Source organism: Maniola hyperantus, chromosome 18 (assembly GCF_902806685.2).
Source record: "Maniola hyperantus chromosome 18, iAphHyp1.2, whole genome shotgun sequence".
In the NCBI taxonomy this organism is placed as follows: domain Eukaryota; kingdom Metazoa; phylum Arthropoda; class Insecta; order Lepidoptera; family Nymphalidae; genus Maniola; species Maniola hyperantus.
Window position 1 is genome coordinate 3,791,157 of NC_048553.1, and position 24,530 is coordinate 3,815,686.

The 24,530-nt window shown below is 37.6% G+C and overlaps 3 protein-coding genes across 5 annotated transcripts; 1 reads left to right on the plus strand and 2 right to left on the minus strand.

The window, feature by feature from the left end:
• Nucleotides 1-99: 99 nt before the first annotated feature.
• Nucleotides 100-5,152, plus strand: Etfb (Electron transfer flavoprotein beta subunit). The gene is made up of 6 exons (XM_034978143.2): nucleotides 100-260; nucleotides 919-1,077; nucleotides 1,758-1,916; nucleotides 2,596-2,676; nucleotides 3,210-3,350; nucleotides 4,168-5,152. Exons 1-6 carry the CDS (start codon nucleotides 210-212, stop codon nucleotides 4,336-4,338), a joined length of 762 nt encoding a protein of 253 aa, XP_034834034.1. The 5' UTR covers nucleotides 100-209; the 3' UTR covers nucleotides 4,339-5,152.
• Nucleotides 5,153-5,843: 691 nt separating this feature from the next.
• Nucleotides 5,844-19,792, minus strand: LOC117990669 (DDB1- and CUL4-associated factor 10 homolog). Of its 3 annotated transcripts, XR_011237808.1 has the most exons (12): nucleotides 19,349-19,791; nucleotides 17,604-17,717; nucleotides 16,682-17,051; nucleotides 16,021-16,176; nucleotides 15,223-15,282; nucleotides 14,241-14,419; nucleotides 13,066-13,183; nucleotides 12,353-12,435; nucleotides 11,213-11,422; nucleotides 10,246-10,420; nucleotides 6,973-9,794; nucleotides 5,844-6,897 (listed from the first exon to the last, which is right to left on the minus strand). XR_011237808.1 is itself a non-coding variant. In XM_034978138.2 (11 exons), the coding sequence occupies exons 1-11, from the start codon at nucleotides 19,609-19,611 to the stop codon at nucleotides 9,519-9,521; spliced, it is 2,004 nt and encodes a 667-aa protein (XP_034834029.1). In that variant the 5' UTR covers nucleotides 19,612-19,791; the 3' UTR covers nucleotides 5,844-9,518. The 3 variants fall into 3 exon arrangements, 2 of the variants coding, with proteins under 2 accessions (XP_034834029.1, XP_069360737.1); XM_034978138.2 differs by having other exon boundaries at nucleotides 5,844-9,794; XM_069504636.1 differs by lacking the exons at nucleotides 12,353-12,435; nucleotides 13,066-13,183 and having other exon boundaries at nucleotides 5,844-9,794; nucleotides 19,349-19,792.
• Nucleotides 19,793-20,379: 587 nt separating this feature from the next.
• Gle1 (nucleoporin GLE1) lies at nucleotides 20,380-22,929 on the minus strand. The gene has a single exon (XM_034978140.2). It carries the CDS (start codon nucleotides 22,747-22,749, stop codon nucleotides 20,827-20,829), a length of 1,923 nt encoding a protein of 640 aa, XP_034834031.1. The 5' UTR covers nucleotides 22,750-22,929; the 3' UTR covers nucleotides 20,380-20,826.
• Between the last annotated feature and the right edge of the window lie 1,601 nt (nucleotides 22,930-24,530).

The window sequence follows — 24,530 nt, forward strand, 5'->3', positions numbered from 1 at the left end:
TTCTGATCCGTGGTACGGGCAAAGGTATCGGGGTAGATTCCGTTTTTTATTACAATTTTAGTGGAAATTGCATAGAGAAAACTGGCAACACTGCACTGACACTGACTTCATTAGGCTCATTTTTTTTTGGACTTCGTACTGCTGTTGTAGATAATTTTGTTTTTATTAGATTTTTATTAATTTTAAGTTATTTTTAAGTAAAATTAAAGATGTCTCGTGTGTTAGTCGGTGTTAAAAGAGTGATTGATTACGCAGTTAAGGTAAGTCGTTTAAATTAAGGAAAGTACAAAGGTTACTTTTTAGTGTTCGAGATAATTTATTATGGAAACCTTATTTAGATACAATTTAATTTATAACAATTTCTCCTTTTTTAGTTTAGTTTAGTTTAATACTTTTAAGGAATTACCACTACTTTTCACGAAAAATAACCAAAGTTATTCAGTGTTAGAACTTAGAAGAATCTACACCTAAGATTGGTTAGTTCCAAATAATTAAATTCTACTTTTAGTTTTAGCGGAAATATATCGAATTTTACAACGATAAGTTTATTTAATGAAATTCCATTTTTTAAATTTGACATTGGAATTGACCCTATATTTGATTTTATTTTGATTGTGTTAATTTTAACTATGTACCAAAGAATTTGGATGTACTACTACGTAGGAATTATTACCTCCTATGTCGATGCTAAGTACTAATACATACACCTCTTAATTGCCTTATAACCTTTTGGAAATAAAATGAGGAATTTGATTTTATATTTTATTTGGAAATTAATTCACCTTGTTTATTGTTATTTTTGGCACATTGTCTATACAGTCTAAGTCTATCGTCAAAGATCTATAAAATAATACTTATGTAGATAATCAATCTTAAACATGTACGTAAAAGCAGTAATGAATTCAATATTATTTGCAGATCCGTGTGAAACCAGACAAAACTGGAGTAGTGACTGATGGGGTAAAGCACTCAATGAACCCTTTTGATGAGATAGCAGTGGAAGAGGCTGTCAGGATGAAGGAGAAGAAGCTCGCCAGTGAAGTCATTGCCGTTTCTTGTGGCCCTGCACAAGCCCAAGTGAGCAAAGACTCAATCACTCTTACAACAAATTGAAACAAGCACTAAATGCAAATTTATTTTAAACCTGACAGTTTTTCCATGCAAAAACTGTTGAAATGTCAATTTAGTCATCAGTAAAACTTTTTTTGTAATAAGATCAAGTTTTCCATATAAATAAAGCATACAATAAGGAATCTGATTTTGCTAATTCTGTTGTACACAATCTCTAAACTAAAATAACATTTATATATTTTATAATGCTCTCTGCAGAAAAGGATAGCACTAGATATTTAGACCTGTCAATTTAATTTTTAGATTGTGTACGAACTAGCCACAATGACTGCTATTCTTCACTCTGAAAGTCAGGTGTGAAGAAACAAGAGTGTGGTAATAATATGGCAGCAAATGTACCACTCAACCTGTCCATTTATAATGCTCAGCACTATTTAGTACTTTGAGCTTGATGCAACATATACCTAGATAGTGTTTATTAGTGCCTTTTCATAATAAATCATTCAATGTGGCAAATTCCGTTGTACACAATCTCTAAACTAAACTAAAATGACATGTCTAAACGCTATCCCTTTCATAATGTTGCTTGCGGAAAAAGATAGACCTGTTAATTTAGTTTCAATGAGAGATCGGCCCCAATGTGTTGTTGTTGAGACTTAATTTATTAATAAATCTTGTTTTATTAGGAGACACTTCGTACTGCACTGGCTATGGGAGCAGACCGAGCTATCCATGTGGAGGTGGCAGGGGCTGAGTATGACACCATGCAACCCCTGCATGTAGCCAAAATACTAGCTAAGCTCTCACAGGATGAGAAGGCAGACATTATTATTGTTGGGAAGCAGGTTGGTAGTATGTATTTCATATAAATAAAAATTGATGATTACTTTCAATATCTGAATTAGATGATTGGTCATAACTTCTTCCATGTGGATTTTTCAAAAAATCCCTTGGGAACTGTTTGATCTTCTGTGATAAAAAGTCATGTCCATCTCCAGGATTTTCGTCAGTTTGTTAAGTCAATGGTGCGTGAAAAGCTATCAGACAGACATACTTTCGCATTTACGTCTTACGGAATCTTGCTAGGTAAAGCGGCAGATATTGGGAAAATTTTCGTATTACAAAAAGTGCAATATGTGCAATTTATAATTTAAAACCGCGCAATCCCCTATGAGAAATTTAAGGAAATAGATATTCTTACTTTAGCTTCTCAATATATTTAAATTAATATAATAAATTTTTGCATGACATATAACATTCTCAGTTACAAAAAAATCGGTGAGTTCAACAACAGGCAAACTAGGAATCATAATAAGCTCGCAACTCCTAAGCTCCGCCTCGAGAAACTTATAATAAAATTCCACAACTTGTTTCAACTCGTTTCGCCGGTGCACGGATAAACCCGACCAGGTTTTTGCTGCATTGGAAATTGGAATGAACTATGTAATGTAGTATTTAAAAATGTATGTTTGTTTTAAATAAAACAAATTAAAAAAAACTAGTTTAATTTCAACTTTGTTATAGGCCATTGATGATGACTCCAATCAAACTGCACAAATGACTGCTGCCATCCTGGACTGGCCTCAAGGCACTTTTGCCTCTAAGGTAAGGTATAACAATAATAAGTATTACAATATAACTTTACTATATTAGTGCTAAATATACAAATGTTATTTGATCTGCTTTTAAGGCAGATAACCTTAGATAAGAAATAAAATTGTTGTCAGCTATCTTGTTTAAACATGATAAGATTAATGGATGTCTAAATACTCAGTAAAAAAATTGTCAGTCTTAATTAATTTTAAGTGAAAACTGAAAACTATGAAAAAATTAGAGGCTGTTAGGAGGTACTTCCACTACCGAAAGCATACTTGACACAAAAATTTAATAACTACTCAACGGCTCAACCGATTTTGATAAATGATACGTCATTAGATTAATCTTGATAAATCTCCCGTGCATAAAATGTGCAGGCTGAAAAAGTTGCAGTGCAAACCACAGTCAGGGTTTTTCGAAAACTTTTCAAATCACTTGTTACTATAGTGCACAACAGATCCTTGCATCCGTCTAACATTTAATTATGAAAATAAAGTGGATGTATCGATTCGTCACACTTAGTTTACAAAAAAATATTTCAGGTAGAGAAGACTGGTGAGGGTTTGACAGTGACTAGGGAGATTGACGGAGGTTTGGAGGTGATCAAGACCAAACTACCCGCAGTGATCAGTGCAGATCTTAGGCTGAACGAGCCCCGATATGCCACACTACCTAACATTATGGTTTGTATAAATTCTTTATTTAGTTTTTAGAGCCTTGTTTCCGTGAACAACTGCAAATATTGTTAAGCTAACATTGGTACTGATTCTGAGCACAACTAAATTTTAGAGCATTCACATCCTCTTCTTACTAATATAATATGAAAAGGACATACACAATTTGACAGTTTTAAATTTAATTTCGAGCCATCAAGCATAGAGACTTTAGCTGCCAGTCGCGAGCGTATTGTTTAAATTTGTACCGTGCACTAAAATTTAGTCTTTAAATGTAAAATTCATGTTCCATCCTGTTTTAGCAATATTAAAAAGAAGAGGATGCAGATACTCTAAATTTAGTTTAGAGAAAGACAACAGAATCGGCGCCATTGTCACAAAGTCATTCTTTAAAATCTTTCAAAAATTCAAGAAGTCTTATAGTTTATCAGTTTCTAGTGTGATCATGATACTTAGAGATCACTCAGATTAGCTAGCGCGCACGCGCACCACGGTGCGGTAAGTTTTAAAATCGTTAAATTCATAATTTAAATGTATCAAAATCTGGTGCGGCGCTTCTATGTGGTTGTATAGTTCAGATTTTGAAATTTACCGTGGTGCCCGCTAGCTCTTAGGATGCGTTTTTAGGAATTTGACTTGCGTTTTTACCAATTTGACCTACAAGCATGCAATATTTTAAGAACTAAGTATAACTACTTCTTGATTAGAATACTCACCAGATTTTTAAGCTTTATAGAAACTACTTAAAAACCTGAGTACTGCCCATTTCACAACATTATCTGTCAGACATCAAGATTCTTGAGCTGATAAAATTTTTCTTTTTCAGAAAGCCAAAAAGAAGCCAATGAAGAAAGTCAGCGCAAAGGACCTTGGTGTTGACTTGTCACCTAGAATCAAAATCGTCAGCGTAGAAGATCCCCCAGTGAGGCAAGCTGGTTCCATCGTCCCAGATGTAGACACCCTAGTGGCTAAGCTGAAGGAAGGCGGCCATGTTTAAACCCGAAGCCTTAATAGCTCAATGGGTTAAGGAGACTGCAAGATCTGGAACTTTCATTTCTTCTAGAATAGCCTGGCAGTGACTCACCGTAGGATACATGAAAAAACACAATTGAAGAACTGTTCTTGATGGAGGGACTAACTCTCTCATCAAATATGTTCATAATCTAAGGATCAAAAATATCCTGATCCTAGATATTTCTTTCGCTATGTAACATGTCAGTTTACTGTAATGAGTTTGTTCATATCTTAATTTTGACTTGTTTGTGGGTTGGAATGTTTTTCAGAAAGTGTCTAAATACCAAGTAAAAAAGCATCTTTCACACGGCCCACTCTTGTTGCTGACGTCACATGCAATTTCAGCATTGAAAAATGTGTTCTTACGGGTCTTCTCGTGATAACGACCTTCTTCAGGGGGTTGAATGAAATCCGAAAGGTCATATGTTTGAATCCCGCCCGTTGATCTATTGTCATTCCTATTTCTAGCAAAAATTATGCGCTTCGGAGGCGAAAGAGGAATATTAGATATTTTAAACTGAGTTGTCGAGTTATCTTGTCTGTTTCGCTCGCAGTTACAGGTCGTAGATAAGTGCGAGCGAAACAGACATATAACTCGACGACTCAGTTTAAAAAGCGTCGACTATAGTCATTCTAAATGCCTAGTATTCTTTTTAAAGTGAAAAACAAAAACTAGCTGCATTGTAGTTTACCACTTTATTCTTTGAATAGTTAAGGTATATGTAGTCGTTTTTGTACATGGATTTTTAAGAATCATTGTAGATTGTATGCCTGTTAAATACATTTTATCGTGTTTAGTACAGTGGTTTTATTTTATATCTACCTACTTAAATAAAATATGGTTATAAAAATTGTGTCGAAAATTTGGTTTCAATACGCGTCATGAAAGTTAAAACAGAAGGAGACTTAACAACTTTGGCCTGTATGAGATGAAGTTGCAACGAATAACAACACTACATTCAAAAAGTGTACTATGTATGTAGCTACTTTGAATAAAATATTAGATATTTACTAATGTGTTATAGTTGCAATGTTTGGCGCGAAAATCAACCAATCGAAGCGCGCCAGAACACTTTAATAATGTATAGACTAGCACTTAGCTGTAATCAGACCTGCTGGCAAGTGATCATGCAGGCTAAGATAGAGCGCGCCTCTTAGAAGATGCGTATTCACCCATGTTTTAAAGATGGATTTTAATGTTAGTTTTGAGTGTAAAAAAGTGTAGTTTTACTAGGAAGATACAAAAAACAAAAATACCAAACTTATTCTAGAACATAAAAATTACAAATCGAAAATATCATCTAAACCACCGCAACGAGGCAGGGTGCCCAGAACGCTGGCAGCGTTACCTCGTTGAATGGCCAGACTAATATGCTGACCGAGGTAACTGCCAGCCCTCCGGTCCCCCGTGGATTCCGCGAGACGGGATGAAAGGTCCTTAAAAAAGGATCTAGCATCCTCGCCCCACGGACCCATGGTCTCCACCCCAAAAGGCACAAATATGAAACTATTTTCTTACTTACTTGAATAAAAAAAAGTGAGCCATAACACAATAGCGTGTCTTTAAAGTGACACTTCGGCGCTTTTGTCCTTCGCATCTGTACCTCACATAACTTTGCAGTTTCAACATTCATGACGCGTAGTACAGTACCCGGCAGGAAAGATTGGACATCGAACTTTAGAAAGAGATTTCGGCCTCTTAGACCGTATAGTCTTTGTCATTGAGACCGAAAAAGCGTCACATAGCTACGGATCAGTTGAATATACTTATTTATAACAGAAAAAGCACTATAAAAGTGCAAGCAGACCCATAAATGACATCGATTCTATTAAAAAATGGTTGAACACCTATTAGACATGAATCTAAATAGATAACAGACAAGAAAATTTTATAATTCTGCTTTTATGAGCTGATTTTTCAGTCGCCAAATGTTTAACAGGAATAACGACTATGGTTTTTGTATTGAAAAATCAAAATGTCAAAGTTATTCGTCATTTTGGGATATAGCATCGCCCCGAGCCCGCAGACGAGACGAACACAATAGTTATTTGTGTTACACGAGGCCAAAGTGATAATTTTGTACCTTGACGGCGTTATTTTAAATTCAGAGCGTAGCGAGGAATTCAATATACGAAGTGTGAGTGACACAGACTATTTTTCATCACCTACGTATGAGAAAAAAACAAAACACATACTATGCTACAATCAGAAGAGAGAAAGCTCAAACTCCCATAAAACCCCCTCTAATGCCAAATGTATGATAAACAATGTTTTGCGCTCTCTAGAACGAAACGTATGTACAGCGGCGCTTGTATTTCGTTTCATAGAGCGCCATACATTTTGTCTTCAAAGCGTCCAGTCCCCGCGCCCGGGGCAATGTCTCTCAAGTTCATTTGGCGATTAAAAATCAGCCTACAAAATACAGCCTACAATTAAAAATTTTACACGTAGCTAATAGATAAGTGTCTATGTTCAGTACGCGGCAGAAAGTAATATATATCGACCTTTAGAAGGTGATAGCAGATTTGTAGAGCGTTGTCTCTGTCGTTGAGACCGACAAAACGTCATATAGGTATGAGTGACAGAGACAACGCTCTACAAAGCCGAAATGTGTACTTTCTGCCGCGTGCTGTACCTTAAATTCTACTAACACATACTACAGAGGCTTTCACAGCAAAGATGTTCAGTAGTACAGTTTTTTAAACTAAATTGACAAGGTCTAAAAGTAGTGCCACAGCCTAAAGAAATAGGTACTTCATACAGTCGGTCGACGGAGAAGTTCAGATAGAGGAATCCTGCAGAGACAGGGACCAAGGTCAAAGTATTATTCCGACCGGCAGAAGTCGGGAGAACAAACTTTAATTATTATTTATCTTAGTACCTACTTAGTGGAGCAATCGTTCGGGTACATGTCGATGCTAACTGCTATGACTGTAAAGCAGTCTCTTCAAAAACATCATGGCCATTGTCATACTGTACCTATGTATTTAAGCTGTGGTAGTACAAATTCTAGACCTGTTAATTTAGTTAAAGACCTACATAATTGTCAAATATAAGGATACTGTTGGAAACATTATGCTCTAGTCTATAGAATGTATACTATAATATACTAAAGGTTTTTAAAATACATAATTGAATGTAGGTAAAATTCTTCGTGAGATACATCTATAACATTTATAATATGTAACGTCATGTTGGTGTGTATCCATTATTTACATTGAAAAAGCTGCCTTTACAACCGAGCTAATATGAGCTGTTCATTACAAAATGAAGCTATCTTTTATTTCGAATACACCACTCATATGACATGGCATTCTTGCACAACACTGATAGTATTTTGATAACATACCGCACGCTTAATATTAAAGTGACCCAATTCAAAATAAGTCTTAAAGTACAACTTTGATGAGATCTGTTTTTTTATACAATACCTATACAGCACGCAGCAGAAAGTAATGTACATCGGCCTTTAGAATGACATTTCGGCTTTGTAGAGCATTGTCTCTGTCACTCATACCTATATGACGTTTTGTCGGTCTCAATGACAGAGACAACGCTCTATAAATCTGCTATCTCCTTCTAAAGTCCATGTACATTGCTTTCTGCCGCGTACTGTAGTACGCGACAGGTCGAGATGACGATCGGGGTATGAGGCGGGGGGACGCCCCGCACGCCTTCTGCGCTCACACGCATCGACCTGTCGCGTACGCAGTCATACGCCTCGTATACAACTAACATCTTGTGACAGTCATGATTTATGTCCAAATAAACAGCGAAGGGATTTGAAAAGTTTTTTGTCAATTGTCAAAAATTATTTTTTTGAATTCAGTCACTAGATTAAGCATGCGTTACGGTATTTACCTATATGGAGTCTGTAGGTACCTAGTCTATAAGTAGGTACGCCCGCATTGCTAAAGTGTGAAGCCGCCTACGCACTTGAGACAAAAATACGCACTAACAACTCCATACAATATCAATGTCACAGAATTCTGCAAAAAATCGCGCGGTGAAATTTTGCAGTGGAGGCTTACCCTAAGTTTAGTATATAAGTCACATCATTCAACAAAATAATATACTATGAACACAACACTAGATTGTCAATTTTCTTCCACTTTATCCTGAGCAAATTAAGTATAGCAAATTATTCTTATGCATTCTAGGAACTTAAAAGAATATAAAACATTGATATTCTAAATATCCGTTTAACAATCTTAGGTTATTGAATGAAACATAAAACTATGATCCCGTTTTTCAAAATACGGAATTGGCAACACTAACCTATGATGAAATAATATAATGACGACCGTATACTGAAACATTAACAAATTTTTGAGGTTACTTTAAGACTCTAGCACGCTCCTAGTTTGAACCCGTGATCAGCGTACAAAATGAGTTCTCACGTCTGTCCAAAGTACGATTTTATTTTATTGTTCGTTCATCGTAACTTGACGCGTGAGTAATAACTCTATCTCCATTATGGACGCAGAGAATTTTCTCCACTCCACAAGTACATTATAAAAGTTGCAATTTAAACATTTTATTAAAGACGTCGCGTCGCTTCGACTGCGCCAATATACCAAAAGCCAAATTCAGGATTTTATAATAATGGTTATAGTTATGACAAATTTTCATAAAATAACAATTGAAGTTTTAAAAGCCGTTTCAGTATCCGGGATTGAGGAATAAAAGAGTATAATGAGTAGTGAATTTATTAAAAAATGTAAAAAATGACATCTCACGCGTCATTTTAATTCTATGGGTCAACTGTCATGTCAAAAGTATGGTTCACCCACAGATATGTCCAGATTTGCAACTAGCGTGGCCCCCTCAGTCCCTCTCGCTCAAGCAAATTTTCTTACTTGTGAAATGTCATTCCTTCTACACTTCACGTTGTTTGCGAAAATCTCACGTACAAATTAATTTTGGCAAACAAAAAAAAGTGGCCACGGTGATATGGACAAAACATAATCATTTTGTCACGTTCTAATAAGAGCTTAAATGCATTTAGCTATCTCGCTCTAACAGTAAGTATCACAATAGGGCTACTTCTAATAGTCCTTGTTCTGTGGGTTCACCTTTGAAATCGTACTTTTGACATGAAATTTGACACATAAAGTTAAAATGGCGCGTGAGGAGTCATTTATTACGCATTATATCTAGTTCTAATACACCGAGGGTCCACTGTAGGGATCATACCAGACCACTTTGCCTTCAAGGCATCCTGTGACGAGGAGGTGATGCCTGGGACTGAACTTGGAGCTGACTACGAGGTCCTGGTGGATGAAGAGGCTTTTGCCGACGTCTACCATCTGTGTGGGTCCGTTGAGTTCTTGTACGCAGTGCGACAACTCTGCGCAGTTATCATTGAGAGCTAAGAGGCGCATGCCGCGTCCGAATGGCGAGCACACTAGACGCCCGTCCGCCGAAAAGCATAGTTCCTGTTGAATATTGAATATGATGAATAGTTTAGCGCGGGGGCTGTGCGGGTGTGCGGGGCGTTCCCTCCACGATTGCGATTTCGACCTGTCGTGTACTATACCTATTTATTTATTTTATCAAATTAGAAATGAGGTCCATGGGAGAACCAGAGTAGCCGACATAGTTAAACGGGTTGCGAAGTGGATCACTGGACAGGACACATAGTTCGAAAAAAAGATACGACAAGGTGCTAGAATGGCGACTATGCAACGGAAAGCGCAGCGTTGGAAGAACACCCCTAGGTGTACAGATGACACCAAACGAGTCGCACGGAGCCGCTGGATTAAGGCAGCGCAAGACTATGGCCTGTGGATATCCCTACAAGAGACCTAATATGTCCAGCTGTGGTGTCTACCAGTTGATAATGTTCCGTGTGTATCATGAACAAAGTAACACCTGCTTCTATCCTACCTTTATGAATCCTTTGCCCAGGTTGGTCTCCTCTATGTAGTAGAGCAGCCTCTCGCGGTTCTGTCGTATGTAGTGGCGGGTCTCGGCCGGGTCGTCGTCGCACGAGCTCGTGCTCTCGCGCCGCGGCGTCTGTACTGCGATCCGCGGCGTCTGTCCCGAGGTCGATGGCGATATGCTGTGACCATTGATACTTAATTCAATTTCTACGGAAAACTTTTAGAATGACCAGATATAAACAAAAATTTGCGGATTTTGTTTTTGTTCCTAGCACAGTGGGAGGGATAAATGGGAGGTCCTGGTTGCGATTCCCGGCAAGAGAAATTTGGTTCTAGTCGAGTCTTTTGGGAGACTATATTATGGCAGTGCCTTCAAGCGATTTATCGTTCCGGCACGATGCCATGTGGAAACCAAACCGAGCAAAATATACCATACTGCACTGGAATAATCAAACAGGTGAGATAACCGTCAAAGGTTTCATTATTATCATTGATTTCAAAGATTGAGGTTGAATTTATCCAAGATTTTTTTCTAAATTCAATTTGGTTTTGGAATATTGGATTGGTAGTCTCTACATCTCGAGTCAATGCAATTAATATTGCATCAAACTATTATGCATTGGAGTTACATTGGATACCTGTCAACTGAAGGACGAGCTCGTCGAGCTAGACCAGGAGGCGGCGGCATCGGGCGCGGAGAAAGGCGCGAGCGAGGCGTGCGCGCATCTCGCCTGGCGGCGTGAAGTCCCAAGTTGTATCCGATATGATGGCGGGGCTTTAGTGTAACCTTTAAAAGAGCTCTAAACAACAAGCAGGGTTTTGACCACATCTGCCGCATACCTTGAGACTATTCCGGATACACTCTCACAGGCAAAGTTGGACTTTGTCCTGTCCAAATTGCTCGCCACAATGCCACAATCTAAATGGCGGGAAGAATAATGTCGTGCAAGACGATCCAAAAGATGTAATACCTGTCGCTGGAGGAGGACGAACTCGCAGAGCTAGACGAGGAGGCGGCGGCATCGGGCGCGGAGGAGGAAGGCACGGGCGAGGCGTGGAGGCGAGGCAAGAGGCGTGCGGGCGCCGCGTGCAGGTGGCGCGCGCGCAGCACACCGGGCGGTGTGATGCCGGTGTTGATGCCCATGATGCGCTGCATGTTGAAGTTGCGCCCCACCTGCCCCCTGCCCCACACAACCAGTCAGACCGTCTATCCCACTTATATCATAGTAGGTACATCGTCATCATGATGACCAATTTATCGCCGGCTCACTAGAGAGCAGAAGGGTTTGGCCATTTCATCACGCTGGCCAAGTGCGTATTGGCAAACTTCATACACCATTGAGAACATTATGGAGAACTCTAAGGCATGCAGGTTTCCTCACAATATTAATTGATGATGATGATATTTAATTGCTAAAAATACACATAACTAGAAATGTTAGAACCCCTGACCTCTGAAATATTAATTCATATCGATATCATCATATTAATCGTAGTATGTACCCGTTCTTTACATTATAATACATACGAAAATCACGAAATACTAAAATCATTAATCAGTTCATAGCTTTTCTCTGCAGATGACCTAGACTAATTCAACTAAGCATGATCTAAAAAAATTAAAATATTCCTATTATTATTATTCACTTTCGTTACTATTCTTATATCTTAAGATATTGTCAAATTGAATGTTCGCCATTTTCATAACTTTTCTCTGAAGATGACCTAGGTCCTACCTAGACCAGGTATGATTTAAAAAACTAAAAATGTTCCTATTTTTTCACTTTAGTTACGGCGATTACGCACTGCACTTCCGTCATCCGTGACAATACCAGCGATTATCTACGACATATTATGTCATAAGCTCCCATACAAAACAAAAAGGAACGTATTTTCACGGACTCGGATCAAATGAGTGCGTAACCGCCGTGACTCTTGTCTTTTAATTTGGTTTGTCTTGTATTTCGGAAATGATTTCTGAATAAGAACAATAAACAATTAACTTGGAATTGATGAAGACTGTTAAAGTGAGCCGCTCTTATAAATTATGTTAGTATTTGTATGTGAATATTAGCAATATTTCATAATTGTATAATTTGTAATATTGTTACCTGCTGTACATCTCTTGGAGCATTCTCTGTTGTTTGATCGTAATAGAGGCCTCCCATACATCATTCTGTATGCTCGACAAACCCTGGACAGAAATAATTATACCTCTTAATTTTATATATCCCCGTGTTTATGAAGAATAACCATATTATATCAATGGTTAATGAGAATTTGGGCTAATCAAAGTAAACAGTGAAATCAAACTTTATTAAAAAACCATAAACTGAGAGACCATTTAGCAGTAGATGTCAAATATCACTGACAGTAGGAAGCAAGAAATATTGTTCATCAACCTTTAGAATGAGATTTCGGCTTTGTAGAGCGTTGTCTCTGTCACTCATGCCTATGTGACATCTTGTCGGTCTCAACGACAGAGACAACGCTCTACGAAACCGCTATGTCTTTCTTAAGGTCGATGTACAATATTTTCTGCCGCGTACTGTATACGTTTTTGGACAAACAGTAGTCTTATATCAATTGAAAATGATATTGAATGAAATGAATGCTAGAAATAGATTTTTTTAAGACTAATACTGCCCTAAGCTTAATCATGGTCTCATCTAAGATCAAAATCAAGCCTCGAATGTTATACCTATTCAGTTTTGATAGCAAAAAGCATAAGGTTGTGGTGAAGTGTGGTGGTGTTATGGTCCTTCGAACCGGATTAAAGTGGAAACATGAGGTATGCTCACAGTAACAGGCTTCAACAACTCACCGGCACGAGCCTGGCGGGGGCCGCGTCTGCACGGGGCGCGTCGGGTCGCGGCGCGCTCGGGCCGGCCTCGGGCTCCGGCTCTGGCTCTTCGCGTGATCGACTCGGGCTTTCCGAAGGCCTAATCGCAAATGTTGGCTACTTTACTACTGACCAAGTAAGCAACTGCTTTTGATAATGCAGCTACATATTTTAAAGTGTAAATATTCAAAGCATAACAAACAATTTCAAAAATGATTTGTTTCTCTAAGCAATCATTCATATGATTCATACTGTCTTCGCTAAAACGAACACATCATGGCCAAGCCTTGCGTAATTCTACCTATAAAAAGTTCTACCTAAAACTCTTTATCGAGTAATAATAACGAACTGGTAACGTTATCACAAATCACTCTGATGGAGCACCCAAACTTTACGAGACATGCATGGAATGGATGAAATCACATGGCCCAAAAGGTTTGAAGTGGCTCTCGGATATATGCAGTCTAAAGCTTAATTTACTTAAGTTTTTTATAATGCAGGTACATACTACAGAATACAGCCTCATCTATAAGAATAAATTTAAATCTCTTTTGACTGTGTCGCCTGCCTGAATGTGGTTTATGTACTACCTAAAGCATGTAGCTAGAAATATAAATGACTATAAATGAACTATGGAGCTATTCATGTGTTCAGGGACGTATATCGACAGCTAATTTCTGAAACTGCGTCGGATGTGGATGTGGTAACTTACAGCTTTGGATATCTGATCAAGGCGTATGAAGCTACTCATGCCTGTTCCCCCAGTGTGTTGAAAAAAGTATATCAACAGCTCTTGAAACTGCGTCGCCTTGCACGATGTGTTTACCTACAGCTATGGATACCTACGAACAATGTATAGAGCTACTCACGTCTGTTACCCCAGTGTGTTGAAGGAAGTATATTGACAACTCTTCTCTGAAGCTGCGTCACCTTACCTATAGCTTTGGATATTATGTAAGGTGTAAGAAATACTCACGACTGTTACCCCGGTGTGTTGAAGTGCGCCGCGCAGATGAAGGTGTGCGCGGGACGTGGACGCACGCACAGCGGCGCGGGCGAGGAAGTGTCACAACAGCTCTCTCTGTCACTGCGTCGTCTGGCCGGATGTGGTTGCCTAAAGCTATGGATATCTATGTACGTTGTATGAAGCTACTCACGACTGTTCGCCCGCGGGTGTGACGGACGCCATGGGACGGAGTCGGCGGTAAGGGGTCGAACGAGTGCGGCGCGCGGGTCTGCGCGGGGCGGGGACGCGCGGCGGCGGGGGGGAGGAAGTGTCTCGACAGCTCTTTTCTGACACTATCTCGCTTGGCTGGATGTCGTGTATGCAAGACCACTGGTAAATAAAAATAGACATTAAGTTATAGGGGATCATACTATATGGGTGTGATAGCCTAGTCGTTAGGACGTCCGCCTTCTAATCGGAGGTCGAGGGTTCGATCCCGGGCACGCACGTCTAACTTTTCGGAGTTATGTGCGTTTTAATTAATTAAATATCACTTGCTTTAACGGTGAAGGGAAACATTGTGAGGAAACCTGCATGCCTAAGAGTTCTCCATAATGTTCTCAAAGGTGTGTGAAGTCTACCAATCAGCACATGGCCAACATGGTAGACTATGGCCAAAACCCTTCTCACTCTGAGAGGGGACCCGTGCTCTATAGTGAGCCGGCGATGGGTTGATCATGATGGTGATGACTATATGGGTGTCCACCAGAGATCTGTCTTCATACAGCATAAGAACAGACCATACTTTCTTGCACTTTGGTCATCTACAGTGGACAGCCCATCTAATATAAGTATCAGTTTGTAGTAACAGTCAAAACTAGAGTGTCAGTCCTCAACACGCATGTCCCTCGTTCTTGAATATCTTTGCTAGTCAGATCCTCTAAAATGAGTGTTTGGCGATTATATCGAAACTAGAATCGCAAACCAAAACTTTTAATTGTACTGAGAGTTATCAATAATCACATCCTATTAAAAATCTTTTTAATAATAGGTAATGAATCATTTTATATAGAAAAATATTGATAATCAACTAAAGACACAAACAGACGATTTTCATCATATTTTAGTTCAACTTTACTTAAAATGCATTTTCACTATGAAGTCAATTAAAATATTCAAAACTATTTTCTCACCTCAGATCGATCATCATGGCTTATGTTCCTACTCAATGCACACCAGCCTTGCGGATGGATCTGTAAAAGTGCGCCATTTGTATACTTTAGCTTTTCTTAGTTTTATTTTAAAGTTAAAACTAAGTACTCTTAGGTATTTCAGCAAGAAGCTACGCGTTTACCTTTTAATCAAACTAAGGAAAAAAAGCTGTGATAGCCTAGTGGTTAGGACGTCCGCCTTCTAATCGGAGGTCGGGGGTTCGATCCCGGGCACGCACCTCTTACTTTTCAGAGTAATGTGCGTTTTTATTAATTAAATATCATTTGCTTTTAACCGTGAAGGAAAACATCATGAGGAACCTGCATGCCTGAGAGTTCACCATAATGTTCTGATAGGTGTTTCAAGTGTACCAATCCGCACATGGCCAGCGTGGTAGACTATGGCCAAAACCCTTCTCACTCTGAGAGGAGAACCATGCTCTGTAGTGAGCCGGTGATGGGTTGATCATGATGATGATGAAGGAAAACTAAAGTAGGATAATAAGTATGTAACAGCCAGTGTTGACGATTTGCAATTTCGGATGACCTTTAAGCACTTACAAGTAGAATGAAGAGGTAAGAGAGGAAGTCTGGAGATGTTTTAATTAGCATGCATAAATTCATCATCATGCGCGACTCATTCGTGAGACGAATTGTTTATGATTTGACTGCCAAATTGCCATGAGTTGCACTTCAGACATGACAATGGTTCATGCTGTAAAACACGACTTTACTTATACCTTAAAAAGATTATTTTCATAGAATAGTTTGTTAGTTTACCTGTAAGGCGCTGACGACCTCGGCGTCATTGCCATCAGGAAAGTCCGAGACGAACTCGACCCTGTTCTCGGTACGCTGGACGTCAAACAGGTGGTCGTACATGGCTGCTATCGGAATCACCTGCTGGCTCATTTGCATCAGTCTATACAGATTTGGCTGTGGATAAGTGAACTATTAAACAGCTAGTAACGTTATGAAATGCTAGATGATCGTCCGCGTGGATTTAGGTTTATAACAATCCCATGGGAACTCTTTGGTTTTCCGGGTTAAAAAGTAGCCTATGTCACTCTCCAGGTCTTTGACTATATGCAAAAAATCACGTCAATCCGTTGCTACGTGATTGAAGGACAAATCAACAAACCAACCACACTACTTATTATACTGTATATTTAAACCAATATACAGTAATCACAATAAGAAATGAGGAGGGGCAATAGGCAGGGTACATAGTTCGAAAAACCGATAGATGTTGTGGTCCCAAGGTGCTAGCATGGCGACCATGTTGAAAGACCCTCTTCCAACAACAACATGGCCATTGTCATGGTGGACAGACGCCATCAAACGAGTCGTAGGGAGCCGCTGGATTTTAGCCAGTAGTTTGAGCTGTGCATTGATAGATCAGTCAGTCACCTTTCCTTTTATATGTTTAAATGTTACTTACCTTAAATCCATGTAAATCCTTTGCCAACGTAGTTAAGTTCAAGTCATGTATGATGACCAGCAAACCACCAGTGGTACACATCACCATCTGCCTGGCATCCGGGGACAATCTACACCGCATAAGCCCAGACGCATGAAACACTCTTTGGTACACTAGGTTGAATTCTGTGTAGGAATTGATATCCCAGGTATAAATGCTGCCGTCCAGTCCAGACGTGACTAGAAGTTTGTCTTTGACGGAAAATTCAATATTCTTCACCCAATTGGAATGGCCTAGGAGGGAGCGGATTTTCTTCTTTAAGTTTCTAACATCCCACAATGCTATCGTGGTGTCATCTGAGCAAGTTGCAAACATTCTTCCGTCCAGAAATCTAAAGGACATAAAAATTCTGAATGTTACATCCATTGACTTATAATAGTAGATACACAAACGAATTGACATTGCTTAAGTGGCCTGGTTTGTAAGCATATACACATCTATGTTTCTTATTTCGAAATGTAAAAAAAAGTTTTATAATATCAACAACTTCAGTTTATTATAAACCTTAATAGTATCTCTTGTCATCAACATTAATTTATAAATATTTGGATTATTATAAATGACAAAAAAAATATGTTTAATCTAAAATAAATAAATACATTGGAATCGCAACCGGAATCAGAGGCTGAGGCAGAAGGGAGATGTGTTAAGGGCAGGTCCAAGAAAATAAAATTACCTACCTGATTGTTGAGAATAATACATTCAAATCTAAAATCTTTATCAGTACCTACTTAGTAATAGTTAAGTTAAGCAGCATCAGCATATTCAACCTCTCATATAACTTCAGATTAAAATTTGTAAGTTTTAGAGATATTTTGTGTGCACACTATATTATGTATACATATGTAAAATACTCATTTAATATAAAACAATCCGAACTTACTTGACACAATTAACACAGTCAGAATGTGCATCACTAACTGAGTGAATCCTTTTATGGGTAAGGGGGTCAAATATTTGTATGGATTTCTTCTCACAGGCGGCCACTAAGAGAGATCTAAAAAAGAAGCTTTAATTAGGGTTTAGGGTTCTGTACATTATTTGTTGTTATAACAGCAATAGAAATACACATTCTGTGAAAATTTTAACACTCTGTTTTAAAACTAAGAGAGATCTGAAAAGAAGCTTATACAAGATACAGCCGGACAGCAGAGGTTTAGTAATAGGGTTCAGTTGGGACCCTTTGGGTATACAAAACCCTAAAAAGCACTGTTTATCTGCATTATTAAATTCTGATATTTCTGGTATATATTTACTCAATAAATGCCCGCGACATCGACCGCGTGTATTTAAGTTTTTAATATTCTGTGGCAACTGTTGGATTTTCTAGGATAAAAAATATCCTATGTCACCCTACAGGTGTTTAACTATATCCATGCGAAAATCACACCGATCCGTTGCGGCGTGATTGCAGGACAAACCAACAAACTAATCAATTTCACATTTATAACATGGGTAGTGATTATTTTTTTTTTTTTTTTTTTTTTTTTCCTACCATAAAGCACCATTATAAAATGGCAGCTTTATTACTACTACCATCTAGCCTATGGGCTAATAAGTAATATTATTCTAGCTTAAACTTCTACTTATGATTAATTTTTAAATCTAATTTACAGTCCAATAACTGTCCTTAGTTTATTCTAACACGTACTTACAGTTCACTATGTTCTTGTGACCTAGAAAAATAAAGTAGCACAAGCACTATTACACAAACGCTGCACTTATGTACTTTTTAACACTAATTCGAACGGCTTGGTTCTTTTGAGCCTCCTTTTGATATCCATGTTATCTAGAAGCTTCACAGCCTCCAAATTAACATGATGGCGAAGTCGATGTTGGTGAGCTTCTGCGTACTTTTGGATGATTTTGTTTACGAACTCTATCTTAAGGTCCCTGTGGAGATCGTGATTTCTTACATACCAGGGTGCATTTGTTATTTCCCTGAGTACTTTGTTCTGGAATCTCTGTATTACTTGAACATTGGTCGGTTTAGTACACCCCCAGAGTTGTATACCATACGTCCATACAGGCATCAGAACTTGCTTGTATAGCATAAGTTTATTATGTAATGAGAGCGTGGAATGCCTTCCAAGCAGCCAATACATTTTTTTGTAGCGTAATTCTAACTCCTCACGTTTCTTTTTAACATGAGCTTTCCATCGAAGCTTTGCGTCAAGCGTCATACCCAAGTACTTCGCTGTATTTACGTAGGGAATAAGTTGCCGATTTAGATAAATTGGGTGATATTTTGGTAACTTATTGGTAAAATCTATATGCATAGATTTCGACTCGTTTAGCTTAATTCGCCACTTTATAGTCCAATCGTTGACTTTATTTATGGCAGCTTGAACTTTTTCTACTGCTTCTTCGTGACTTTCTCCAGTTGCTATTATGGCAGTATCATCAGCGAATGTTGCAATAGTGTTATTTTCTAGTGCTGGAATATCACAGGTGTATAATAAGTACAGGACCGGACCTAAGACACTTCCTTGTGGTACCCCAGCTTTCAAGTAGTGATTATAGTTTTTACTATTCAAGCAAGAAGATATTTTACTGCCATTATTTGGGATTTTCAAGTTTATAATGACAAATTCAACTTATTTCAAGGCTATCTACGGTTATACTTACCCTTCCGGAGAAAATTCAAGGTTGAAAACGCCACCGATTGGAGGTGTGTTTCCTATTTCACAGTCCCAGGATGCCAGTGGCTTCATAGCACGGTAGAGACTCCGAGCCATCGCATCGCTCGCTCCCACTGGGTTTTCGAATCCAGTCTCTCGCTGTATCAACCTGTAGGGGCTGTAAGCTGAATACTGCGCCATGAAAGAGCTATCAAAACCTTTGGTGCCCATGTTGATGATATTTGATAACACTTTTGAGACGGATTGCATACGACAAAATATATATTTAAGTACACAACATTTCAGGATTAGAAAATGAAATGCAACGTAGACCTACATAGTTATTTAAGCCATGAAATGCATGTTATAATAAGTATTCTATTATAATAATCAATGCAACTTCCCAAAACATCAAAAACTCTCCAAAATCCATAGAGCACTATTATGCACAAATATTACTCTGTGGAGGCGGAGCACTAGACCACAGACCAGTAAGAAATTAGTTAGACTTTGTCATCATGTGGCCCTACCGCGGTTGTTTGACAGCTACAATGTCACGATCGCAATCATCTCTGATTGGTTAATGCTCGCTCACTATTGGCCACAATGCATTGTTGCTCATTGTTGCAACAAGAATCGCACAAATTCAGCCAGTCAGAACAATTGAGATTTTAATAATGATTGATGCAGGTTTTAGACAATCGCCCCGCTGTTTGTTTATATTTAATTTCGACGTTTGTGCACTCATCCGTGATTCTTCGAAGTGGCCGTCATACATATTCGTATTTTTTAACGGATCAAGTCAAGTGGCGTGAACTATCGTTTCAAATTCACGAGCACCGACACCGACTGAGTAAGAAAGTTAAGATCCTTATCCGTATCCGCGGATCTTGATGCCAAAGATCCGTATCCGTATCCGCGGATCAATATTTTTAATGATCCGGCACATCACTAGTGAGTTCCCACTCTAGAGGCTTTAAAAAAAAAAACTTATTTATATAGCTGTTGTTCTTCCTTTAAATAAAACAAATATTCTTATCACAATCATCATAATGCATTTTTAATTTCATTTCCTTTAACATTTAAAACATGTTTACACTAATAATTTATTCAGATAAAAAAAATTCAGATAAAAGATCTAATGGATTAAGAGCCAGCGCGTGCCAACATTCGTTATTCTATAAAAGCTGAAAGTTTCTCTGCATATTGTCCCCAACACTGGGTCCTAAGGGGAGGAATGATCAGCAACTATAAAGTTTGGACCATGTTGTCTTTGGGTGATAACAGATAATAATGTTAATATTAGACTTCATTCTTTGACAGAATCATAGTCACTGATTGTTCCTCCCTGTTGGGGACAAATGTAGAGAAATTACCATCTTTTATAAAATAATGAAGGTGTGGCACGCGCTGGATCTCTCTCTATAGCTTTTATTACTCAATAGAATTACTATTATGTCAATGAAACAAACAGTTTACATCAAATCACCAAGTATTTTGTGGCAATAAACCATTTGGTGGAGGAATATGACCTGTTTTCAAGACATTCTGTAAAAAAACTTCAAATCTTGTTTTTGGACCACCTTCATCAATGTTTTGCAATATTCTTAAATACTCTGTACTTAGCAATTTAATTATTTTAATGCACTGCTTCTTATAATTTTTCAAAAATTCTGAACCACATACTGTAAAAAAATCATGTATCAAAGTGGCACTAATATCTGGTTCTGGTTTTAGATTTATAAAAGATGCTAACCACTGCCAAGCATAACGCAATCCATGCGGGTTTGAGGCGTTTATAAATCTAGGCGTCTTTGCTATCCAAATGGCGCAATTTAATCTGAATATACCCGACATTCGCTTTAAAAACTTGTCTTGTTTTTCCACAGCACCCTCATCATTGTATGTGTAGCCTCTGGACATGTAAAACTCTTTGTCAGTTTGGCCTTCTTTCTGAGGAAGCAGCATTGGCACTAAATACGGACAAAACTTATGAAAATAGGCTTCTAGTAGTTTGCCAAAATCTGGGAACTGTGACCATAGCGCAACAGCTACAGCTGCAAGAGGGAATGCAGCTTCAGGGTTGCTGGAGACTAATAGATCTCCTTGTCTCACTATCTTCTTTGCTAACAGAGCTGTACAGTAATTGAGACCTTGAGGATGCTGTGTAGCAGTAACAAATGTGTCTAATACTTTGACTCTTTCACCTCTAAGAAGTTGAGCTAATTTGTCATACTTATCCCTCATATGTGTACCGCTAACAGATGATAGGGCATTTACAGGAGTATTTACAGCTTTCTGGCAGTCAAATCTAAACTTCTTCAAGCTGGTATTGTCTAAAAGATCTTTATAACTGCTCTCGTAATTGTCGAGGAATTTTTTAAGTTGTTCATAATAAGCATAGTTTCTATCAGAGTAGAACATGGATTGGGCCCTTTTGACTTGCTCAGCAAGCTTTTGTTGGATGCGAGCATCTTCAGCAGCTTTTGTTTCTTGTGCTTGTTTAGCATCTAATTCTTTTTGCTTTGCATCTTCTTCTTCCTTCTGTTTCTTCAGTGCTTCTTGCTGCCTAACCTCTGTTAAATCATCAATAATTCTCTGTTTAATGTTTTCAATTTTTATTGATAATAATTCAGCCTGTTTCACTTCATTGTCAGTAATGGAACCAGTTTTACAAAAGTCCATGATTAGTTTAATATTTCCCACAATTGTATTTATTGCTGAAACATATTTATCTAAAATGTCTTTCGCTTGTGGTTTTAATTGTTCAAGGTTAGTTATTTCATTAAAGCAGATGCATATTTTTGTATAACTGTCTACAATGGATGCAAATCTTGCTGTTGACTTGTTTTCTTCTTCCAGTATTCTGTTCATGTTTTCTTTTGTTTGTTGGTTAATCAGTTGACTTTTCTGCTCATCTAGCTTCGTCTTTTCAAGTACTGTTAAATTATCATTCTCTCTTAGTTGCTTGACCAGTTGTAGTTTTCTAGCTTTGAGCTCTAAAGATTTTTGTTTATATTCATCACCATGTTTCTTCCAATACCCATGTATAGTGTCTGCATAAGATGTAATCATTTTTTCAACTAAATTTTTAAAGCAAACCTCTGACTTTTCTTGAAGCCTCGACTCATAATCTTTAAGTATTAAAGTATACCGTAAATCGTCACTGATTTTATCATCGATAGGTTCGATGGTCTCTTGTGCATTCGGAGTCTGTGCTCGGTTGACATTCGACTTTAGTTTCTTCGAAGTGCTCCTAGGTCCAATGGTGACTTCTTTAACGAAGGGGCTTATTTCGGCTGCATTTGTAAGTGCTGATATGCGTAATCTTTCAAAGTCTGCTAGTGTATCGGAAATACTCACGTCGAAGTTTCTTGTATCATTTCTAGAGTAAGCTGTATCTTCCATAATTGAATTGTAAAATTACTACTTCTAGACTTTCAATAATACTTGACGCTTAGTTCTTATTATACATATCCTTTAATAAATAGATTTCATTCTAATATGGATCAATAAAACCAATATTTGTTACAAAAAACAATAATATCCAAAACATAACCAATCCACCAAACCACAGACTACAGTGTATTGGTCACAGACCAATTTGGTGTATATAGGGAGACACCAAACAAACCACCCACCACACAACCCACAGACCTACTTTTTTTTTTTTTTTTTTTTTTAATTTATTTTACGGCCCTGGATAACAGTCCTTTAAGGCCTTTCAAAAATTTACAAATTCTAAAATACAAAATTGCTTATAACTAAATATTATTCTAAAAATACAAAATTGCTTATAACTAATTAGTCTAACGTTTTTACACTTTATTTATAGTATTACTTATATAATTAAAAATAGACTTAAAATATGACGTTTTACACAACAAGTCCTTTACATGGCGGGGAAAATCAATTTTTTGTTTTTGTTCCATATTTATAGTGTTTAGATCACTGGCTAATATAAGTCTTTGTATGCCAAAAGCTGGACATTTGAGTATCATATGATTAACATCAGCCTCCTCATAATCACAATAGTTGCATTTTTTACTGTTTAGTATTTTTATTTTATTCAGGTGTGTTGGCACCAGACAGTGACCAAATCTCAGTCTATTCATTAATGATGTAAATTTTCTAGATTCACACTTCGTTTTGAAATACCATGGTTGTATTGGTATTTCCTTTTGAATTTCCGCATACCATTTTCCTTTATTTTTATTAGTCACATCCCACACTTCACTCCACAATTTCTTTTGTCTTATTTTAATTGTATTGCATAAATCCGTAAATGGCACCTTGATGCTACTTGAACAATCTTCATAAAAATTACTTTTTCTTGTAGCAGAATCAACGACTTCATTTCCTGTTATGCCTCTGTGGGAGGGTACCCAAACAAATTCTATATTAATTCCCCTTTGTTGTAAATTAAGTAGTACATTTTTAATTTGGAAAATAATATAAACTAATTTATAATTACTAAAATTAAAATTATTTATAGCTAAAAGAACACTTTTCGAGTCTGTTATTAAAACATAGTTATTAATTTTAAACATTAATTCTTCTTTGATATATTCCAATGCCTTGAACAGGGCCACGCATTCAGCAGTAAACACACTGCAGTCAGAGTTTAATTTATATGATCTACATTTTTTTAACTGTGAATCATAAAAAGCAGAACTTACAAAGTTCTCATTTTTAGAACCATCCGAATATATCCTATAATGATTTTTACAATTTTCTTCAATGAACAATAGGAAGTCTAAATTGGATTTAATATCAGTGATGTGTATTCTATTTTCGAGGTTTATTACATCATAGTGGCAATCATACATAGGCCAAACGTCATTCACATTTATCTTACTAGCAATACTATGCATATAAGTCATAATCATTGACATAGTAGGTCCTTTACCGGAAAGAAGTGCTTCCGCTGTAGGTTGTAGAGTTTCAATTGATGCTTCAGTAACTTTTAATAAATCCTGTGGAAGTAATAATTTGTTTACCAAGTTAGAGTTAGCGAATAGTTGCTTCAAACAAAACTTTTCAGCCAAATAAACACGTCTCACCGGCAAAGGAGGGATACATGTTTCTACTTCCATTGAATTAATAGGTGTAGACCGCATTGCTCCACTTATTATTCTCAAACCTATATTTTGAATGACATCCAATTTTTTCAACAACGATGGATTAGT